The following is a 22192-nucleotide window of genomic DNA, read 5'->3' on the forward strand; positions in this document are numbered from 1 at the left end:
AACGGAAATGTGAACCTAGCCTAAGAAAAAAAAACAAAAACAGCACGCTAGTGTAATAACATGCTAATAGAGCGAACTAGCTGGGGGATACAACGCCCTTGGGGCTAGTCCCCGCGCTCATTAGCATAAGAAAAAAAAAATCTATGCTAGTGTATACAGGGACAGTTAGGCAGGGATTAGCAATATGTACCCAGAACTGCTCGTGGCTCTGGGTGCATATTGCACCTGACAGGTTCCCTTTATAAACCTACATGAGATCAGCAAGTAACCCTGGAAGTTAAAAATACATGACGCCAATGGGCAAGGTGGGGGATGGAGTGCAAAGCCTGTCAAAAGGACATCACTCTTTTCTATACCTAGCAAAAAAGAAAAGACTAGCAGCACATTCAATAGTGATAACAGGTGCGTATCTGTTCATGATGAATAATATGACTAAGAGAAAAAAAACAGTTGCACACTATAATATACAACACACACACACACACACACACACACACACACACACACACACACACACAGCGGGTGAAATATGTATGGAACACATCAACAATTTTCTATACATACAGTGGGGAAAATAAGCATTTAATACACTGTAGATCTTTTAAAGCCCTGAAAGTCCAGTGGCTTCTATGAACTCACCATTTTCTTCCATAAATTTTCTATTGGATTCGGGTCAAATGATTGGCTGGGCCATTCTAGCAGCTTTATTTTCTTTTTATAAAGCCAATAAGAGTGTTTTAGTTGTATATTGGGATAATTGTATTCCTGAAATATTCATGAACATCCTTGTAGATGATGACATTCTTGATAAAAATCTGCTGTCTTGGTACATTTGTCCAATCATCCTTCCTTTAATCATACGAAGTTTGCCAGTGCCTTATGCTGAAAAACAGCCTGACACCAGGATGCTCAATTTTGGTCTCGTTTGACCAGACACTATTCTCCCAGTATTTCCCAGGCTTGTATACATGTTGTTGAGCAGCCGAAGCGCTGCGTCCTAATACACAACATGGGCATGGATTAGGCACAATCTTTTGTGCTAGGGACGCAGGACGCATGCAGTTACGCTGCGGTGCAGAACGCAGCGTAACTGCATGAAAATACGCTACATGGGCACATAGCCTTATACAGATCCGCCTGGGCACTTATATACAGTATTCTTGCTGGAGGTGGCCGCAGTTGATATGGAACAAATCTGTTGACAGGTACCCTTTAATTGACAAGTTTGCCTTGTAATAATTTTGGCTCAGTGGTCCCATGTCTTAAATTTATGGAATATCCACAGAATGTCAAAATGTATAGTATATCCAAGTCCCATCAACTGACCTGTAACTGTCTTGACAACAGCTGCCCATCACACACTGCTGTCAGGGTAGAGATGGTCAGAATTCTTATACAAATGAATTGAAATTGCCAACATGTCTCCACTGAGCATGCAACAGGTTGTGTTCTAGATAGGTGAAGGTGCCTTTGGTAGCTCCTACATCAACTTTTCCATTGATGGAATATATTTGTTGTAATTTGTCCGAAAAGGACATTTAAACCTCTTATGAGCACAGGAGGTGGACAAATTTAATGTTTCCGGAGTAGAGCTTAAAAAAGGGAAAAAAAAAAAAAAAAAAAAAAAAATCTATCCAGGAGCAGCACAACCCCTTTTGGTACACTACCCCCCCCCCCCTTTTTTTTTTAACTTTTGCTGAGGACAGTTGCAGACATTTTGCATAATCTGTGAAACTGCAAAATATGCGTGAATTTTGACTTTTTGGGGCTTTAACAAAAGAAGGGAATTTTGTTTACTTACCGTAAATTCCTTTTCTTCTAGCTCCAATTGGGAGACCCAGACAATTGGGTGTATAGCTTCTGCCTCCGGAGGCCACACAAAGTATTACACTTAAAAGTGTAAACCCCTCCCCTCTGCCTACACACCCCCCCGTGCATCACGGACTCCTCAGTTTTGGTGCAAAAGCAGGAAGGAGGAAACTTATAAATTGGTCTAAGGTAAATTCAATCCGAAGGATGTTCGGAGAACCGAAAACCATGAACCCAGAACAGTTCAACATGAACAACATGTGTACACAAAAGAACAACAGCCCGAAGGGAACAGGGGCGGGTGCTGGGTCTCCCAATTGGAGCTAGAAGAAAAGGAATTTACGGTAAGTAAACAAAATTCCCTTCTTCTTTGTCGCTCCATTGGGAGACCCAGACAATTGGGACGTCCAAAAGCAGTCCCTGGGTGGGTAAAAGAATACCCCGGTAATAGAGCCGTAACACGGCCCCTTCCTACAGGTGGGCAACCGCCGCCTGAAGGACTCGCCTACCTAGGCTGGCATCTGCCGAAGCGTAGGTATGCACCTGATAGTGTTTCGTGAAAGTGTGCAGACTCTACCAGGTAGCCGCCTGACACACCTGCTGAGCCGTAGCCTGGTGCCGCAATGCCCAGGACGCACCCACGGCTCTGGTAGAATGGGCTTTCAGCCCTAAAGGAACCGGAAGCCCAGAAGCACGGTAGGCCTCAAGAATTGGTTCCTTGATCCACCGAGCCAAGGTTGACTTGGAAGCCTGCGACCCTTTACGCTGGCCAGCGACAAGGACAAAGAGCGCATCCGAGCGGCGCAGGGGCGCCGTACGAGAAATGTAGAGTCTGAGTGCTCTCACAAGATCTAACAAGTGCAAATCCTTTTCACATTGGTGAACTGGATGAGGGCAAAAAGAAGGTAAGGAGATATCCTGATTGAGATGAAAAGGGGATACCACCTTAGGGAGAAAATCCGGAACCGGACGCAGAACCACCTTGTCCTGGTGAAACACCAGGAAGGGGGCTTTGCATGACAGTGCAGCTAGCTCAGACACTCTCCGAAGTGATGTGACTGCCACTAGGAAGACCACCTTCTGCGAGAGGCGTGAAAGAGAAATATCTCTCATTGGCTCGAAAGGTGGTTTCTGAAGAGCCGTTAGCACCCTGTTCAGATCCCAGGGTTCTAGCGGACGCTTGTAAGGAGGGACTATGTGGCAAACCCCCTGCAGGAACGTGCGTACCTGCGGGAGCCTGGCTAGACGCTTTTGAAAAAACACAGAGAGCGCCGAGACTTGTCCCTTAAGAGAGCCGAGAGACAAACCCTTTTCCATTCCGGATTGAAGGAAGGACAGAAAAGTGGGCAAGGCAAATGGCCAGGGAGTAAAACCCTGATCAGAGCACCAGGATAAGAAGATCCTCCACGTCCTGTGGTAGATCTTGGCTGACGTTGGTTTCCTGGCCTGTCTCATAGTGGCAATGACCTCTTGAGATAACCCTGAAGACGCTAGGATCCAGGACTCAATGGCCACACAGTCAGGTTGAGGGCCGCAGAATTCAGATGGAAAAATGGCCCTTGAGACAGCAAGTCTGGTCGGTCTGGTAGTGCCCACGGTTGACCCACCGTGAGATGCCACAGATCCGGGTACCACGACCTCCTCGGCCAGTCTGGGGCGATGAGGATGGCGCGGCGGCAGTCGGACCTGATCTTGCGTAACACTCTGGGCAGCAGTGCCAGAGGAGGAAAAACATAAGGCAGTCGAAACTGCGACCAATCCTGAACTAATGCGTCTGCCGCCAGCGCTCTGTGATCTTGAGACCGTGCCATGAATGCCGAGACCTTGTTGTTGTGCCGGGACGCCATTAGGTCGACGTCCGGCTTCCCCCAGCGGCAACAGATCTCTTGAAACACGTCCGGGTGAAGAGACCATTCCCCTGCGTCCATGCCCTGGCGACTGAGAAAGTCTGCTTCCCAGTTTTCTACGCCCGGGATGTGAACTGCGGAGATGGTGGATGCTGTGGCTTCCACCCACAGCAGAATCCGCCGAACTTCCTGGAAGGCTTGCCGACTGCGTGTGCCACCTTGGTGGTTGATGTATGCCACCGCCGTGGCGTTGTCCGACTGAATTCGGATCTGCCTGCCTTCCAGCCACGGCTGGAACGCCTTTAGGGCTAGATACACTGCCCTTATCTCCAGAACATTGATCTGAAGGGAGGACTCTGGCTGAGTCCAGGTACCCTGAGCCCTGTGGTGGAGGAAGACCGCTCCCCACCCTGACAGACTTGCGTCCGTCGTGACCACAGCCCAGGATGGGGGCAGGAATGATTTCCCCTTCGACAAAGAAGTGGGAAGAAGCCACCACTGAAGGGAGGCCTTGGCTGCCCGAGAAAGGGAGACGTTCCTGTCGAGGGACGTCGACTTCCTGTCCCATTTGCGGAGAATGTCCCATTGAAGTGGACGCAGATGAAACTGCGCAAATGGAACTGCCTCCATTGCTGTCACCATCTTCCCTAGGAAGTGCATGAGGCGCCTCAAGGGGTGCGACTGTGCTCGAAGGAGAGATTGCACCCCTGTCCGTAGTGAACGCTGTTTGTCCAGCGGAAGTTTCACTATCGCTGGGTGAGTATGAAACTCCATCCCGAGATATGTCAGCGATTGGGTCGGTGTCAGTTTTGACTTTGGGAAATTGATGATCCACCCGAACCTCTGGAGAGTCTCCAGAGCAATGTTCAGGCTGTGTTGGCATGCCACCCGAGAGGGGGCCTTGACAAGAAGATCGTCTAAGTAAGGGATCACTGAGTGTCCCTGAGAGTGTAGGATTGCTACTACTGTTGCCATGACCTTGGTGAAGACCCGTGGGGCTGTTGCCAGGCCGAAAGGCAGTGCCACGAACTGAAGGTGTTCGTCCCCGATGGCGAAACGCAGGAAGCGCTGATGCTCTGGTGCAAATCGGCACGTGGAGATAAGCATCCCTGATGTCGATTGATGCTAGGAAGTCTCCTTGGGACATCGAGGCAATGACGGAGCGGAGAGATTCCATCCGGAACCGCCTGGTCTTCACGTGTCTGTTGAGCAGTTTGAGGTCCAGAACGGGACGGAAAGATCCGTCCTTTTTTGGCACCACAAACAAGTTGGAGTAAAAACCGTGACCCCATTGCTGAAGGGGGACAGGGATAACCACTCCTTCTGCCTTCAGAGTGCTCACCGCCTGAAGAAGAGCATCGGCTCGCTCGGGGGGCGGAGATGTTCTGAAGAAACGAGTCGGAGGACGAGAACTGAACGCTATCCTGTAACCGTGAGACAGAATGTCTCTCACCCATCGGTCTTGGACATGTGGCAACCAGGCGTCGCAAAAGCGGGAGAGCCTGCCACCGACCGAGGATGCGGTTTGGGGAGGCCGAAAGTCATGAGGAGGCCGCTTTGGGAGCGGTTCCTCCGGCGGTCTTTTTAGGACGTGACTTAGACCGCCATGAATCAGAGTTCCTCTGACCCTTCTGTGGCCTGTTGGACGAGGAGAATTGAGACCTGGCTGAGGGCCGAAAGGACCGAAACCTCGATTGTACCTTCCGTTGTTGAGGTCTGTTAGGTTTGGACTGGGGTAAGGACGAGTCCTTTCCCTTGGATTGTTTAATGATTTCATCCAATTGCTCGCCAAACAGTCGGTCGCCAGAAAATGGCAAACCGGTTAAAAACTTTTTGGAAGCAGAGTCTGCCTTCCATTCACGTAGCCACATGGCCCTGCGGACTGCCACTGAATTGGCGGATGCTACCGCCGTACGGCTCGCAGAGTCCAGGACAGCATTCATGGCGTATGACGCAAACGCCGACGCCTGAGAGGTTAAGGACACAACCTGCGGAGTAGCGGCACGTGTGACTGCATTAATCTCAGACTGACAAGCTGAGATAGCTTGGAGTGCCCATACGGCTGCAAATGCCGGAGCAAAGGACGCGCAGATAGCCTCATAGATGGATTTCATCAGGAGCTCTATCTGCCTGTCAGTGGCATCCTTGAGTGATGCAACATCTGCCACTGCAACTATGGATCTGGCCGCCAGCCTAGAGACTGGAGGATCCACCTTGGGACACTGAGCCCAACCCTTGACTACGTCAGGGGGGAAGGGATAACGTGTGTCATTAAGGCGCTTAGTAAAGCGCTTATCCGGAAAAGCTCGGTGTTTCTGGACTGTATCTCTGAAGTCGGAGTGATCAAGAAACGCACTCCGTGTACGTTTGGGAAACCTAAAATGGAATTTCTCCTGCTGAGAAGCTGACTCCTCACTCGGATGGGCTGGAGGAGAAAGATCTAACACCTGATTGATGGACGCTATAAGGTCGTTTACTATGGCGTCCCCTTCAGGCGTATCAAGGTTGAGAGCGGCGTCAGGATCAGAGCCCTGATCTGCCACCTCCGCTTCATCCTCCAGAGAGTCCTCATGCTGAGACCCTGAACAGTGTGATGAAGTCGAGGGAAGCTCCCAGCGAGCCCGCTTAGTCGGTCTGGGACTGCGGTCCGTGTCGGAGTCCTCACCGTGGGACCTATGAGTCGACCCAGGAGCACTCTGCTGTGCCGACCGAGGGGGGGCTGGGAGCAATGATTCAACAGTGCCCGGGGCCTGTGTTACCGGTCTGGACTGCAAAGCTTCTAGTATCTTAGCAGACCATCTATCCATAGACTCAGAAAGTTTGTCAGCGAATACTGCAAACTCTGTCCCTGTCACCTGGACAGTGGGAGCCGGTGGTTCCACCTGGGCCGAGGGTCCCACCAGTGGCTGAGACTCCGGCTGAGTGAGTGTCACAGGGGCCGAGCATTGCACACAATGAGGGTAGGTGGAACCTGCAGGTAGCATAGCCGCACATGAGGTACAGGTTGCAAAGTAAGCCTGTGCCTTGGCACCCTTGCTTTTTGCAGACGACATGCTGTTGTCTCCTCTTAGCGTAATCCGAGAGGGTATATAGCCAAAAGCAAATAGTGCGGCCGTACAGAGTAAATGTATACAATATAAGCATATAACTATACACTTCGGCACCCAGGGGGGCCAGCACCTAGTAACAGGTGCTGCTTACCGACCGCCCTCAGCGGTTGTGTGACCACCAGATTCCCTGCCTGGGCCTCCCAGAGCTGTGGAGCTCGGTGTTGTCTCCCCTCTGAAGTTCTCCAGCGTCAGACGTGCTGATAGGAATGGCTGCCAGCGTTCTGAGAGGAGGGAGCCGTGGGTGTGCCTCAGAAAGTGCGGGAATCTGGTGCCCCACGGTGCTCAGTGAGGGCGGAGGAGGATACTAAGTATGCTCCAGCCCTCAGCGCTGACGTCCAGTGCAGCGTCCCGCCCTTACCCCTGACTGGCAGGCCCGGGGGCGGGAGTATGCGGTACTAGGCCGCAAAAGCCGGGGACTAAAGTTATAAGCGCGGCCGGCAAACAAGCGCGGTCAGCGCGGTAGTCCCGGCGCACAAACACACCCAGCAGCTGCTGCAGCGTCCATTACACAGGCGCTCTATGCGCCGTCCCCAAGGGGACACAGAGTACCTCAGAGGAGCAGGGCCTGTCCCTGACGATACCCGGTCTCCTGTCCAGCAGATTCCCCCAGGGGCTGCGGAGGGAGCACGGTCCCAGTGCCTGGTGACCGGTTAGGATCCCACTTCACCCAGAGCCCCTAAGGGATGGGGAAGGAAAACAGCATGTGGCTCCAGCCTTTGTACCCGCAATGGGTACCTCAACCTTAACAGCACCGCCGACCAGAGTGGGGTGAGAAGGGAGCATGCTGGGGGCCCTGTTATGGGCCCTCTTTTCTTCCATCCGATATAGTCAGCAGCTGCTGCTGACTAAATTGTGGAGCTTGCGTGCATGTGTGCCTCCTTCAACACAAAGCATAAAAACTGAGGAGCCCGTGATGCACGGGGGGGGTGTATAGGCAGAGGGGAGGGGTTTACACTTTTAAGTGTAATACTTTGTGTGGCCTCCGGAGGCAGAAGCTATACACCCAATTGTCTGGGTCTCCCAATGGAGCGACAAAGAAAAAAAAAAAAGTGTAAACTGCTTGATATATATTTGGGCCACTATATCAATACTTTACCTGCATGTCAAAGATGATTCTACAAGGAAAACATTCAAAACATGGTATTTTTGGAAGACGTCCATCACTTGAACCTGCGAAGCAATATGTCCAATAGAAATAGTTAGCATTGTAAACATACAGTATATAGTTGCATCAGCAAAGACTGCCCAATAGCCTTTTTAGAAGCCACAAAAGTAGCTGCTACTTAGAAGCCTCAGCCATAGAAACACAGGCCTATATAGATTTCTCAATGCAAGTCATGCATGGTTTCCACACTGTTCCAGATCAAGTTGAAGATGAAAATCTGAATGAGTCCTAGTTCAGGCATGATTCTTTTTTTTAAACTTCGTCTCGCCCCCAGCAATGTAATTAATTACACCACAGGTTCTCCACCATCATTTCTCTGCTGAGCTCCGTCCATTAAGGTCACATCATCGTGCCATCCACACAGGTTCTTCACCCCCATTTCTACAATATTAAGCTATGACAGTGCACCAGCAGGGCAGGTGACCTGGTTCCTCACAACACCATGCTGCAAGGCTGAATCTTTGATTAACCCCTTCACACCCAGGCAATTTTCCGTTTATTTTTTCACTCCCCTCCTTCCGAGAGCCGCCACTTTTTTATTTTTCTGTCAATCTTGCCATATGAGGGCTTATGTTTTGGAGAGACGAGTTCTACTTTTAAATGAAACCAAAAGTTTTACCATATAGTGTACTGGAAAACAGCAAAAAAATAAGTGATTGTTTTCAGGATATTTTAATCACAGCATTCACTCTATGGTAAAACTGATGTGTCAGTGTGATGCCTGAGGTCGGAACGAGTTTGTAGATACCATACATGTATAGTTTTAATTTTATCTAAAAGGGGTTAAAAAAATTCAGGTTATCCAAAAATAAAAACAAAAAAAAAAACCAAAAAACACACACTTTTTGCGCCATTTTCCATGATCCGTAGCGGTCTCATTTTTTGGGATCTATGGCTCATAGAAGTACCGTTTTGATAGTCTTATCGCAATTTGCGCAAAATTCATAGAGACAAAAAAAAAACTAAAAAATGTAATTTTATCGTTTGAATTGTTTTGCTGCTACGCCGTTTACGGATTTAATATTTTGATAGATCAGGCATTTTTGAACACAGAAATACTAAATGTATATATTTTTTTAACCCTTTAGTTTTCAATGGGGAGAATGGGGGGGGGAGTGAGTTGAACTTTTAGGTTTTTTTACTTTTATTTTACTAGGTTCTTTAGGGAACTATAACGATCAGCAGTCTGATCACACATTCTTTCTTGTAGATCAGAGCAACATTGCTCTGATCTGCAGAAAAGCAGCTTTCCCCTCTCACACCCAGCGCTCCGCTGGCTATAAGAGGAATTGACTCATGATAGCTACAGGAGTCATCACATGATCGTGTGCTACCATCGGATCCACGTGATCACATCACCGGACTTCTGATGGAGCTGGGTAAGTGAATGCTTACTGTGGCCCGCTGTTACATCGTGCTGTAACATTTTCACAGCGCGCTGTAAAGGGGTTAACAGGCACAAGTTGGTAGTGAATCCATTCGTGCTTGATAGATGCGCATGTCAGCTGTTCAAATCAGCTGACACGTGCAGCAATTGCTGCTGACTGCAGCGATTAACCTGACACGATCCATGACGTACCCAGGAAGTCATGTGTCGTGAAGAGGTTAAAAGATATTTCAGCAACCAAGGAGCCATGAAAACACCACTGAGGCTTAGGGCTTGCTGCAAGTTTTGGTTGCCTTGCAGTTGAAGTACATCCATTGCAAGTGAACATAACTAAAAAGAAACAGTAAATCAAACAAGGCAGTGAATCACATTAGAAAATAGCAGATGCACTGGATAATACTACCAATGGTTGAATAATCATACCTCTTTAACAAAGGGCGCTATATTACCCACATGAACATAGTAATGGATCGGCTTTTTTGATAAATCCTCTGCGGAATGGATTTCTAAAATACAAATAAAACAAAGCATTATAAACAGGATAATAAATTAAAGATGACCCCCCTTTGAGTATACTGCTATTTTAGATTAAGCAGGATCAGCCTTTGTTTTCGGACTATTGAGTTCTCATAGCTATACATTACTTTTTAGGTAAGAGAAATAAAGAACGAAAAACACAGCAATTGTTCAAGTTATTTTTTGGAAGTGTGTTTTCAATTTTTTTTAATTAAGTCAGACAATTTTTACTTTACAATTAAAGGTTGCTTTCACACATTCACACATCCGGTTTTTGCTAAGCGGCACAATACGGCGCTTTGTAGAAAAAACGCAACCTTTTTTTGCCGCCGGTTGCATTTTTTTCGCATAGACTTGCATTAGCGCCGTATTGTGCTGCATGGCCTTGCGTTGCGTCCGTTTTTTGCCGGATGCGGCATATTTAGCACATGCGGCTAGGCACACCTCTGGTAAAAGTTAAAGGGAACCTGTCATCAGAAATTTAGCTTGAAACCTAAACGTTTACCCCTCTGCATCTCCTGGGCTGCATTCTAGCAAGGTTCCTGTTGTTTATGTGCCCCCTTTCTGACCAAAATAAAGACTTTATAAAGTGGTACCTTTTTGTATTCAAATCTTGATAATGGTACACAGGGGCGGCTCTCGGGTGGCCGTTAGTCTGCCTCCCGTCGCTTTAGGCCGTCCCCCATCGCTCCATTCCATACTTCAGGACGCCGCCCACTGCGCCCGAGGTGCCGTGCATGCGAGCACCGCTGGTTACGTGTGTCGCAGGCACGAGACTATGGGCGGCGCTGTGATTGCATTGCAAGTGCCCGCCCATCATCTTGTGCCCGCCCTTTCCCCTCTGCCTCCAGCGTTCTGCGCAGAACGTTCCAACGTCGGGTCATCTGGCCAGCTCTTGCGCAGAACGCTGGAGGCAGAGGGGAGAGCGTGGCCACGAGATGATCAGCGGGCACTTGCGATGCAATCACAGTGCCGCCCATAGTCTCGTGCCTGCGACACACGTGACCAGCGGTGCTCGCGTGCACGGCACCTCGGGTGCAGTGGGCGGCATCCTGAAGTATGGAATGGAGCGATGGGGGGCGGCCTAAAGCGACAGGAGGCAGACTAATGGCCACCCGAGAGCCCGCCCCCGTGTATCATTATCAAGATTTGAATACAAAAAAGGTACCACTTTATAAAGTCTTTATTTTGGTCAGAAAGGGGGCACAAACAACAGGAACCTTGCTAGAATGCAGCCCAGGAGCTGCAGAGGGGGAAACGTTTAGGTTTCAAGCTAAATTTCTGATGACAGGTTCCCTTTAACCCCTTCCCGACCCTCGACGCACCATATGCGTCATGAAAGTTTGTGCCTTCCCAACTGAAATGTAACCAGCGCAGCAGGTACGTAACGACTTGTAGCTGAGCCCAGGGGTGGAGGCTCCCCCCCCCACCCCCGTGGCTACAACATTGTCATTTTCACTTTCAATCAGAACGATTATAATATTTCACCAATAAATCTTGGTGAAATACTACAATGCTGCCATGGCTGATGATGCAATATAATCAGCCATTGGCTGGAGTAGGGAAACCTCTGTGTAATCCCCCCCCCCCGACCTGATTGGAGCTAGCGTCCATGTGACACAATTCCTCCAATCAGATATGGAGGGGCGGTGTGACCGGTGGGTGCCCTCCCCCTTCAGGCCTCATCCTGACAGTGGATGGCGATGCTGAATATGAGGGTCCCCTCCTGCCACCTGTCCCTACTGTGCAGTCTTCCGCCCTCCCCCCACCCTTCTGTGCCGTCTTCCGCTCCCCCCCCTTTCTGTGCAGTCTTCCGCTCCCCCCACCCTTCTGTGCCGTCTTCCGCTCCCCCCCCTTTCTGTGCAGTCTTCCGCTCCCCCCACCCTTCTGTGCAGTCTTCCGCTCCCCCCCTTCTGTGCAGTCTTCCGCTCCCCCCCTTCTGTGCAGTCTTCCGCTCCCCCCCCCCCTTCTGTGCAGTCTTCCGCTCCCCCCCCTTCTGTGCAGTCTTCCGCTCCCCCCCCTTCTGTGCAGTCTTCCGCTCCCCCCCCTTCTGTGCAGTCTTCCGCTCCCCCCCCCCTTCTGTGCAGTCTTCCGCTCCCCCCCCCCCCTTCTGTGCAGTCTTCCGCTCCCCCCCTTCTGTGCCGTCTTCCGCTCCCCCCCTTCTGTGCCGTCTTCCGCTCCCCCCCTTCTGTGCAGTCTTCCGCTCCCCCCCTGTCGTTCGATCCCACCCCGACCTCCGCTCCCCCCTGCCGTCCGATTCTGCCCCCCAAACCCACACCGACCTCCGCTGCCTTCCCCGACCTCCGCTCCCCTAGTGATTACTCACCGCCGGTGCCCTGCTTCTGACACCCGGCTGCTGTGAGTGACTGACTGCTGCTGCTGCCAAACAATAGAGTAAACCTGGCTCAACTATATAGTTGGGTGCTCTGGAGAAAATAAGTCCAGCAAAACACAAAAAAGCTCCGGCACACCACAAAGAAATGAGAAAAAGACCTTGGATGGTGCTAAACGTTGTTTTATTGAAACGCAAAATAGTCTGTCCCCAACGTTTCAGTCCTGAAAGGACCTTTTTCAAGGACTATCTCAGACTAGATATCAGAACAAATGGTCAAGTCACACCAAGTAGAACTGTATAATGTAATGTAGTCTTAGATAGGAAAAGACTATACATTTAGTCTAGATGTCAAAACAAATGGTCACGTCGTACCAGAAGGAGCTGTGTAATGACATCTTTAGGCAGGAAAAGACTATACATATAGTCTGCATGTGTATGGCAGAATGTCCAAGGTGTGATCAACACTGTGTGGCCATATAGTATATCATGTCCATCAGGGTAATATGGTCTGTAGACGTGAGGCAAAATACAGAATTATACCAGTGCTGCTTGGTGTCACAGTATAGAGCATTCACCAAAGGAACACATGTCTGATGTAGTAAATGGAAATGGAACCCTCTGACCCGGTATCACATCATGATTCAAGGCAGGTTAATGCAATCTATAATATTCCCTAGGGGGTTTCTTCTAGTGAAGTGGTCATAGAGCCAGTGTAGGGCAATGAACGATACCTGCGTCAGTGAATGGGGAAGAGTATCCTGGCTGGCGTGTGCCTCCTGCTGCTGCCAGTGATCAATTCCCCGACCTGGCGATCACTGGGCAGCAGGAGGGGGTGATCACTGGGCCCCCTGCGATTGCGCTCCCCTCCCCCCTGCGATTGCTCCCCCCTGCGCTCCGGTGATAACGCCCCTCTGATTATGCCTCACTGCGATTATGTCCCCCTGCGCCCTGGTGATAACGCCCCTGTGATTATGCGTCCCTGCGATTGTGCTCCCCTGCCATTGCGTCCCCCTGCGCCCCTGAGATTACACCTCCCTGCGATTGCGTCCACCTGTGCCCCGATGATTGCGCTACGGTGATTGTGTGGTGCCCCTGACCCAGTCAGGCACCACTGGGTACTGCACCCATGCTCGGACAGTACTTCCAGGTAATCCTAAAGCTGGGTTCACACATAGCGACAATCGCTGTTACGTCACCATTTTCTGTGACGTAACAGCGACCTTGTAAGTCGCTGTTATGATCGCTGCTTAGCTGTCAAACACAGCGACGCAGCAGCGATCATAACGTCGCTACATGTGCAGAGAGCAGGGAGCCGCGCACACTGCTTAGCGCTGGCTCCTTGCTCTCCTAGCTACAGTACACATCGGGTTAATTAACCCGATGTGTACTGCAGCTACATATCACAGTGCAGAGAGCAGGGAGCCGCGCACACTGCTTAGCGCTGGCTCCTTGCTCTCCTATCTACAGTACACATCGGGTTAATTAACCCGATGTGTACTGCAGCTACATATCACAGTGCAGAGAGCAGGGAGCCGCGCACACTGCTTAGCGCTGGCTCCTTGCTCTCCTAGCTACAGTACACATAGGGTTAATTACCCGATGCATACTGCAGCTACATGTGCACAGAGCAGGAGCCGGCACCAGCAGCGAGAGCGGCGGAGGCTGGTAACGAAGGTAAATATCGGGTAACCAGGGAAAGGTCTTCCCTTGGTTACCCGATGTTTACAGTGGTTACAGCTTTCCGCAGCTGCCAGACGCCGGCTCCTGCTCTCTGCTCACTTCATTTCGTCACTCTCTCGCTGTCACACACAGCGATGTGTGCTTCACAGCGGGAGAGCGACGACGAAAAAATGAAGCAGGACATTCAGCAACGAGCAACGACCTCACAGCAGGGGCCAGCTCGTTGCTGGATGTCACACACAGCGACAGCACGTCGCTGCAACGTCACAGAAAATGGTGACGTAGCAGCGATGTCGTTGTCGTCGTCGCTGTGTGTGACACCACCTTAAGGGCCAGAACAAGGTGTATACGCACAGAGACATAGCTACCAGTTCTCCCACACCAGTAGATGGAACCCTTGGGCAGTCTCCGGTGGGGGGGCTGGCCTTCAAATCTTGTCAAAGGGTGAAGCGGAGGGGCTGGGAGCTAAAGTGCAGAGCTTGTCAGGATATGGAAGAGGAGAGCCAGTCTGGTGGTGGTGAGCGGCGGTCGCGAGGTAAATACGCGCACGGCCACTAGTCAGACCCTGCACGGGGTAGTAACGGTTAGCGGAGGAGAACGGTCACTTGGTCAGAGAGTACGGTGCTCCTGGTGACTAAGCAAGTACGGGGTACAGGTCCCTAGAGCAGACTCCAGTTTAACTATCTGGTAAACCTGCCGGTGAGGGGAACTACAAGTACCTCACGAACCTCACAGAGTCCGAGCCTCAGCAGCAACGCAAGGACCCATAAGGGGACAGAGCCTGAAGCAATCTCACATGGTCCACGCTGCCGGCAAACAGGCCAAACACAGGGGAGAAAAGGCAGTAGCGACTCCCTGGATAGACCCCCAAGGTACTTCACATTAGGGGGTTATCCGAACACAGAGTACTAGGAAGGCGAGATAACAGGTTACCCTCAGACTGGTCCGAAGGAACCCTGGTCTTATCTGGTTAATCACAGCAATGCCCGGGTCAGCTCACAACAACAAGAGTGAGTAAAAACCAGTTGAAAGACTTTTGGACTCAGCCTGTGTTATTCAAGGACCCGCTATCCTACTCACCCGAGCCCCTGGCGCCTGCCTCACTCACAGGAGGCTACATCATCTGGCTGCAGACCCCATCAGCCCCAGACGCTCGTAAAACCTGCAGCGGCGGTCATTCACATCCCAGACCGCAAGCCGTGAGTGGCGTCACGACATATAAAATAAAAACTGACATTACCTGTTTGCCATATCGAACAAGCCCTGTGGCGTCCCTGAACAGGATCACCACACCCGGGGCGCCACAATTGCGCCTTGGTGATTGCGCCCCTGGTGATTGCGCCCCTGCGATTGTGCTCCCCTGCAGTTGTGTCCCCCTGCACACCAGTGATTGTGCGCCCCTGCGATTGCGCCCCCCTGCACCCCGGTGATTGCGCCCTTGCGATTGTGCGCCTCTGTGATTGCGTCCCCCTGCGCCCCGGTGATTACGCCCCTGCACCTTGGTGGTTACACCCCGGTGATTACGCCCCCTGCTGCTGCTGGCTCCTGCATCTCCTCAGCCCTCTCCTGCAGTAAAAAGTTTCCCCAAACACTAGCACATACACACGCACACTATAATAAAGTTTAGGGGGGGGTTTTTTGCACACACAAATGCCCTGCTCGTCCCTTCGCAGCCGATAGTGAGGGAGAGGGCCCCACTTATAACTATTCCTCCCACTGTTTCTCCTTCAGCAACACAGACTCAAAACGACAAAGACTTCGCAGGACAAGGGATCGTCCGGAGCCGGAGGCCGAGGAAGAAGAGCCGGAGGCAATGGAGGAAGACCCACAGTCAAGTGTAACCCCCAACCTACTACTAGTTACGCCCAACCTAGCAGTAGTGCCCCTGTCTGGACCCCCGTTCCTGAAAATTTTGCTCCACAGATTCCTGATTTCATTCCCCAATCAGGAATCCAGTTTGAGACTGCCAACCTCAGGGAAATAGACTTTTTCAAAGAAGTCAATTGTCAGACTTATGGTGGAGGAAACTAACCTGTATGCCTATGAATTTTTGGCCTAAAACCCCAATTCATAATATTCTACTTGGGAGTCCCATTGACTCAGTAGAAATTATGAAATATTGGGGACAGGTCCTTCACCTGGGGATTGTAAAGAAATCAGAAATTCGCCAATACTGAAGAACTGAGATTTTATATCAAACTCCAATATTTGGCATGGTCATGACCCACAAACGGTTTCAGGCCGTTCATAAGTTTCTCCATTTTAGGGACAATGCAGACAGCCTGATAGACTGTTCAAAATTCGGAGGGTCAGTGAGCGCCATTTGACTTTTGGAGCTAATTTTCCATTCAAAAAGTCAATTGGCGCTCCTTGCCTTCCGAGCCCTGCTGTGCGCCCATACATTTGATTTCCACCACATATAAGGCATCTGCATGTAGGGAGGACGTGGTGCGGGAGAGCGCCTGCCGGGATCCGACAAAAATCTTGACTACCCATCCCTGCTAACGGGCATAACTGACCTGGAAGGCTGCAATATCCCCTTGGGCATCTAGAGAGAGGGATCCCTGCACCATGATGATTCGTGCCGGCAAGAAAGACAAAGACGCAAAAGGAGGGTGTCCCTGCAGCAGCCAAGATGGCCCCGACAATAACCACGCCATCTTATAGTGGAGCAGTGGAAGTCGCGAGCAGGCTGGAGCGATATGCAAGGGTGGCTCCTGCTATATTTTTGCCCTCCGGTGCAACGTCTGATGTAGACGCCGACCACACCATGGAGCCGGGAGATCGTGCATCCAGTGAGGGGGCAGTGAGTAACCTGGGCCCTGCGTACTCAGCAGCACAGCAACTGCAGATGCTGGGGCCTGTGATGGAGGGTGGAGGAGGGGGCGATGTGGAGCAGCCAGTCTGTCCCCGCTGAGCCCACACAGAAATCTTGGCAGCAATTACGGTAATACTTGCAATACCACGCTGACCACCCTAAGTAATCAAATGGGAACTGTCACTCGGGATATAGCCTGTATTAAACATGAGCTGCAGGCGGTGACTGCCAGAGTGGGGGAGCTGGAAGAACGTGTGGGTGCAGCGGAGGATAAATCGCCACCAATGATACAGGAGCTGGGAAAAGTCACGCAAAATATCACAACACTGCTGAACAAGGTGGACGACTCAGAGAACCGCTCCCGTAGAAGTAATCTGTGCCTGGTGGGGTTCCCGAGAGGATGGAAGGGAATGACCCACTGGGTTTTTTTGAAAAATGGCTAATGGACACCTTTGGCAAAGACGTATTATCCCCATTCTTTACTATTGAGAGCGCATAGGGTCTCTACACACATCCCCCCCGCCGGGAGCACCGCCTCGTTCTATCTTGCTTAAACTCCTGCATTTTAAAGATAGGGATGCTATTTTGCGCAGATCCAGAGATGTTAAGGAATTGGCCATTAATGAGAGGAAAATCTCTATTTTCCCTGATTTCTCCATGGAGGTACGACGTAAAAGGGCGCAATTTATTGAGATTAAAAAAACACCTGCACAGCTTACAGGTGCCATATTCCATGATGTATCCTGCTAGACTGCGGATTGTTGTGAACGGAGAAACTCATTTTTTTGATACGGCGGGGGCGGCGCTGTCTTGGCTGGATATTAATGAGAGATCCATGAGGAGGAAGAATACTTGAAGATCCCCCTTTTTGCCGCCAGGTGTTTTTTGTCTAAGACGCTATGCTGGTATAATTACTACTGTTCATTCCATTTTGGATCCAGGGCGGGAGATGACCGGTTCATTGTGGACACTCGTTACAGTAACAAGCTGTGGACCTTTCTCCCTGCATGGACTCTGGGCGAATTATTTAGCCCTAATTTTCTCTATTTGAGAGAAATGTGCAAGTTATACTTGTTTTTGAGGGCAGGGGTGCTGTACACTGGTGTGTAGGGCTCTATATCCATGTTTTTTTCGTTTACTGTTGTATTCTGCAATTGGTCTGTGGGGTGCGGCGTGCCTCAGTCGTGTCACTCAATCTAATGGTAATTGGTGGAGATTGTCTCTCTTCCCCAGGATAGACTATTTTTCCGGTTTATTATTTTTTAATCTGCTCTTATGGCGACATCACTTAATATTGTAGCGTGGAATGTTAGGGGGCTCAGGGATGCGAATAAGAGATGCACTATATTTACTCATTTGCAGAAACTTCTCCTGGCTATTCTATGTTTATCTGAGACCCACATGGTAAGAGATAATGTTCATTGGCTGAGGAAGCGATGGATCACACATGAATATCATTCCACATACTCAACCCATGCACGGGGTGTCAGTGTGTTGGTGCACAAATCCATCCCGTTCTCATGTACCAAATCAGTGATGGACCCTGGGGGCAGATTTGTTTACTTTGCACGCTGTATGGTATACAATTTATTTTGGTTGCGGTATACATTCCTCCACCGTACTCCGTCGAACCAGTAAAAAGAATCTTGTCTGTTTTAGACTCCGTTCCCCCTGCGCCGACTCTAATAGGGGATTTTAATACATATTTACATCCCTATCTAGATAAGCTACATTCGGGGAACATATCAGAAGACGCAGCCTCAACTTCATTTGCTAGATTGCTGATAGAGCTGGGTATGGTGGACCTTTGGCGTGTCCAAAACCCCACAACCAAACAGTTTTCCAGCTACTCTAGCTCCCATCACACTGTCACGGATAGACCTGGCTATTGGGAACACACTTATGACCTCATATGTACAAACGGTGGCCTATCTACCTAGAAGCGTATCACTCACCACTACATGTTACACTTTCATGGGGAACCCCCTCACCCTCTCTAGACCTATCTGGAAGCTTAATCCCTTCTGGATCCAGCTTACAGGGGAATCTTTGCATGATACTACTCTAGAATATTTTCAACTTAATGAGTACGCCACACCATCACATTATCTGGGACTCTATGAAAGCCATAGTGAGGGGCATCTATATCAGAGAAATATGCTTACGCAAAAACCAAAATAAACGCTACACCCAAAGTCTAATCCAGGAAGTGTCGGTTGTGGAGGCTGCGGTGGTGCTCAACCAGACAGGAAAATAAAAAAAAACTCTAGAGAAGGCACAAACGTCACTCAAGGAAAGTCTCCTGTCGGCGGCAAATAAACGTTACTTCCTCAAACAGAAATATTTCATAGAGGGGGAAGGAGGGCACCTACTAGCCATGGTCATTAGGGCGCAGGAAGGATCTTCATATATAAATAGGCTGAAGACTGAGTCGGGTGATCTTGTAACGGACAGTGAAGATATAGTGAGTGAGATAAAGAGGTACTATATGCGTTTATACACCTCAGACTGTGACCTTACATATAAGGCATCTGTGTACTCAGGAGAAATTGCACAATAAATGTTATGGTGCATTATTTCCGGATACCCTTGTGAAAAAAAAAAAAACTACTTGGTTGAAGTAACAATTTTGTGGTAAAAAAAAATATAAATTATTTTCAAGGCTCAACATTATAAACTTCTGTGAAGCTTCCAGGGGTTCAAAGTGCTCACCAAACATCTAGATAAATTCCATGAGGAGTCTAGTTTCCAAAATTGGGTCACTTGTGGGGTTGCTCCATTGTTTTGGCACCTCAGGGGCTCTCCAAACGCAACATGGCATCCGCTAACGATTCCAGACAATTTTGCATTTGAAAAGTCAATTGGCACTTCTTGCCTTCAGAGCCCTGCCGTGCGCCCATACATTTGATTTCCACCACATATGCGGGATCAGCGTACTCAGAAGAAACTGCACCATAAATTTTATGGTGCATTTTTTCCTGATACCTTTGCGAAAATGCAAATTTTTATGGTTAAAGTAACACTTGTGTAAAAAAGTAACATTTTCATTTTTTCCTTCCACATTGCTTTGATTCCTGTGAAGCACCAAAAGGGTTAATAAACTTCTTGAATATGGTACTGAGTACAGTGAAGGGTGCAGTTTTTAGAATGGGGTCACTTTTGGGCATTTTCTGTCTAATGGGGCTCTCAAAGTCACTCCAAATATCGCGTAGTCCCTAAAAAATGTTTTATTGTAAATTTTGTTGGAAAAATGAGAAATGGCTGATGAACTTTGACCCCTTCTAACTTCCTAACGAAAAAAAAATTGGTTTCGAAAATTGCGCTGGTGTAAAGCAGACATGTGGGAATTGTTGTTAAGTAACTATTTTGTGTGACATAACTCAGATTTATAGGCATAAAATTTCAAATTTTGAAAAAAGCAAAATTTTAAAAATTTGCGCCAAATTTACGAAATTTTCAAAAATAAACGCAAAAAATATCGGGCTAAATTTACCACTTTCATGAAGTACAATATGTCACGAAAAAACAATCTCAGAATCGCCAGGATCCGTTGAAGTGTTCCAGAGTTATAACATCGTAAAGGGACACTGTTCAGAATTGCGCAAAAAGGTCGGGTCAGTAAGGTCAAAATAGGCTGGGCGCTGAAGGGGTTAAGAGACCATTGCAACGTTGTCAGTTTGTCTGATTTTTCTCTTTATATTTGTTAGTAAAATGTAAATGGTTCTTTTATTCTATAAACTACTGACAACGTCTCCGAATTTCCAAGCAATACATTTTGTATTTATTTTCTGAAAATTAGAAATGGTCAAAACAACAAAACAATGCACAAAGCTTTCACACCTCCAATAATGCAAAGAAAACAAGTTCATAATCATTTAGAAACAATAATACCGTATTTTTCGGACTATAAGACGCACCTTTTTCCCCCCAAATGTTGGGGGAAAGTGGAGGGTGCGTCTTCTGGTCTGAATATAGGGCTGCAGTCGGGAATGAGGGTGCTGAGGTGGAGCGGGTCATCTGCGGCACGAGCAGGCAGCAGCAGCGCCTGCCGTGACCATGTGGGCCCGCTCATTACATATGCACGCCCATCCTCCCGCAGCGTTGACAGGTGGACGGGAGGTGCGCGCATACTAAGCAGCCGGTCGTGATCACCACTGGCAACTACAGCCTGGAGTGATCATGTGCGGCTGTATTCACTGCTCCCTGCGCATCATCATCAGCGCGGGGAGTAGTGAATAAGTACGGCATACTCACCGGTCACTTCCCTGCAGCACCGCGATCTCCTCCAGTCTGCCGGTCAGCTGATCTGTGTAGAAAACGGTGAGCACAGCGATTATGTCATCGCTGTGTGTGCCGCTAGTCAAGCAGGTCAGCTGACCGGCAGACTGGAGGAGATTGCAGTGCTGCAGGGAAGTGACCGGTGACTGCTCCACACAGATCAGCGGCGCTGCTGCCGCCACAGACTGGGAGGAGCGATACTGCTGGAGTGAGGAAAGGTGAGTATAAACGTTTATTTTTGTGTGTTATCAGGATGGATGGGGCCATATAGCAGGATGGAAGGGGGTATATAGCAGGATGGGGATATATAGCAGGATGAGGGCATATACCAGGATGGCAGTATATAGCAGGATAAGGGCATATTCCAGGATGGCGGTATATAGCAGGATCAGGTCATATACCAGGATGGGGTACATATATACAAGGATGGGGATCATATACAAGGCAGGAGGATCATTACCAGGATGGGTTACCTTAGTAGAGAATTGGGGTCATTTACCCCCATAACCGTGTCAGCAGCAGATCCTTGCCCCATAACAGTGTGTTATTTTATTTTCCTCCTCTAAAACCAGGGTGCGTCTTATGGTTCAGTGCGTCTTAATAGTCCGAAAAACAGGGTAATAATGTTTTCTTAGGGAGAGTTCAGAAATCAATATTTTGTGGAATAACCATGATTTTTGGGCTCCTTTCACATTGCATTTTGCCTTACGTTCACTGGTTCCGTCGGGGCATCCGTCCGAACCGCCCCTCCCCCACTCTGCAAAGCGTGTTTCGGACGCATGCGCCGGCAGAGCCATTCACTGTAATTGAGCACACTACGTTAGCGTGTGCTCTGTTTTGTGCTATTTTTGCACATACGTTTTCTGCAGATGGACACCCGAATGTAGTTGGCTGCTTTCCACCAGTCTTTCACACTGATTTTGGGTGACCTTATGCCACTCCTGGTGCAAAAATGTAACCAGTTTCTTCTTTGTTTGATGGCTTGTGACTATCCATCTTCCTCTTGATTCCAGAGGTTTTCAATGGAGTTCAGGTCTGGAAATTGGGCTGCCCATGTCAGGGTTTTGATGTGGTGCTCCTTCATCCACATATTGATTGTCCTAGCTGTGTGGCATGGCGCATTGTCCTGCTGGAACAAACTAGTCCTCAGAGTTGGAGAAAATTGCCTGAACAGAAGGAAGCTACTGTTTTTCCAGGATAACCTTGTATGTGGTTTGATTCATACGTGCTTCGCAAAGTTTAATGTG

General features: G+C 49.2%; 1 protein-coding gene across 1 annotated transcript in view; it reads right to left on the minus strand.

Annotated features, from left to right (window-relative positions):
• Positions 1–7858: 7858 nt before the first annotated feature.
• Positions 7859–22192, minus strand: part of LOC142246629 (uncharacterized) — a 96253-nt gene continuing 81919 nt past the window's right edge. Inside the window, exons 8-9 of the mRNA XM_075319697.1 lie at positions 9742–9824; positions 7859–7936 (exon numbers count right to left, since the gene is read on the minus strand). Coding sequence (XP_075175812.1) covers positions 7859–7936; positions 9742–9824 — 161 coding nt within the window. The remainder of the gene's footprint in view (positions 7937–9741; positions 9825–22192) is intronic.

Source organism: Anomaloglossus baeobatrachus, chromosome 7 (genome assembly GCF_048569485.1).
Source record: "Anomaloglossus baeobatrachus isolate aAnoBae1 chromosome 7, aAnoBae1.hap1, whole genome shotgun sequence".
Classification (NCBI taxonomy): domain Eukaryota; kingdom Metazoa; phylum Chordata; class Amphibia; order Anura; family Aromobatidae; genus Anomaloglossus; species Anomaloglossus baeobatrachus.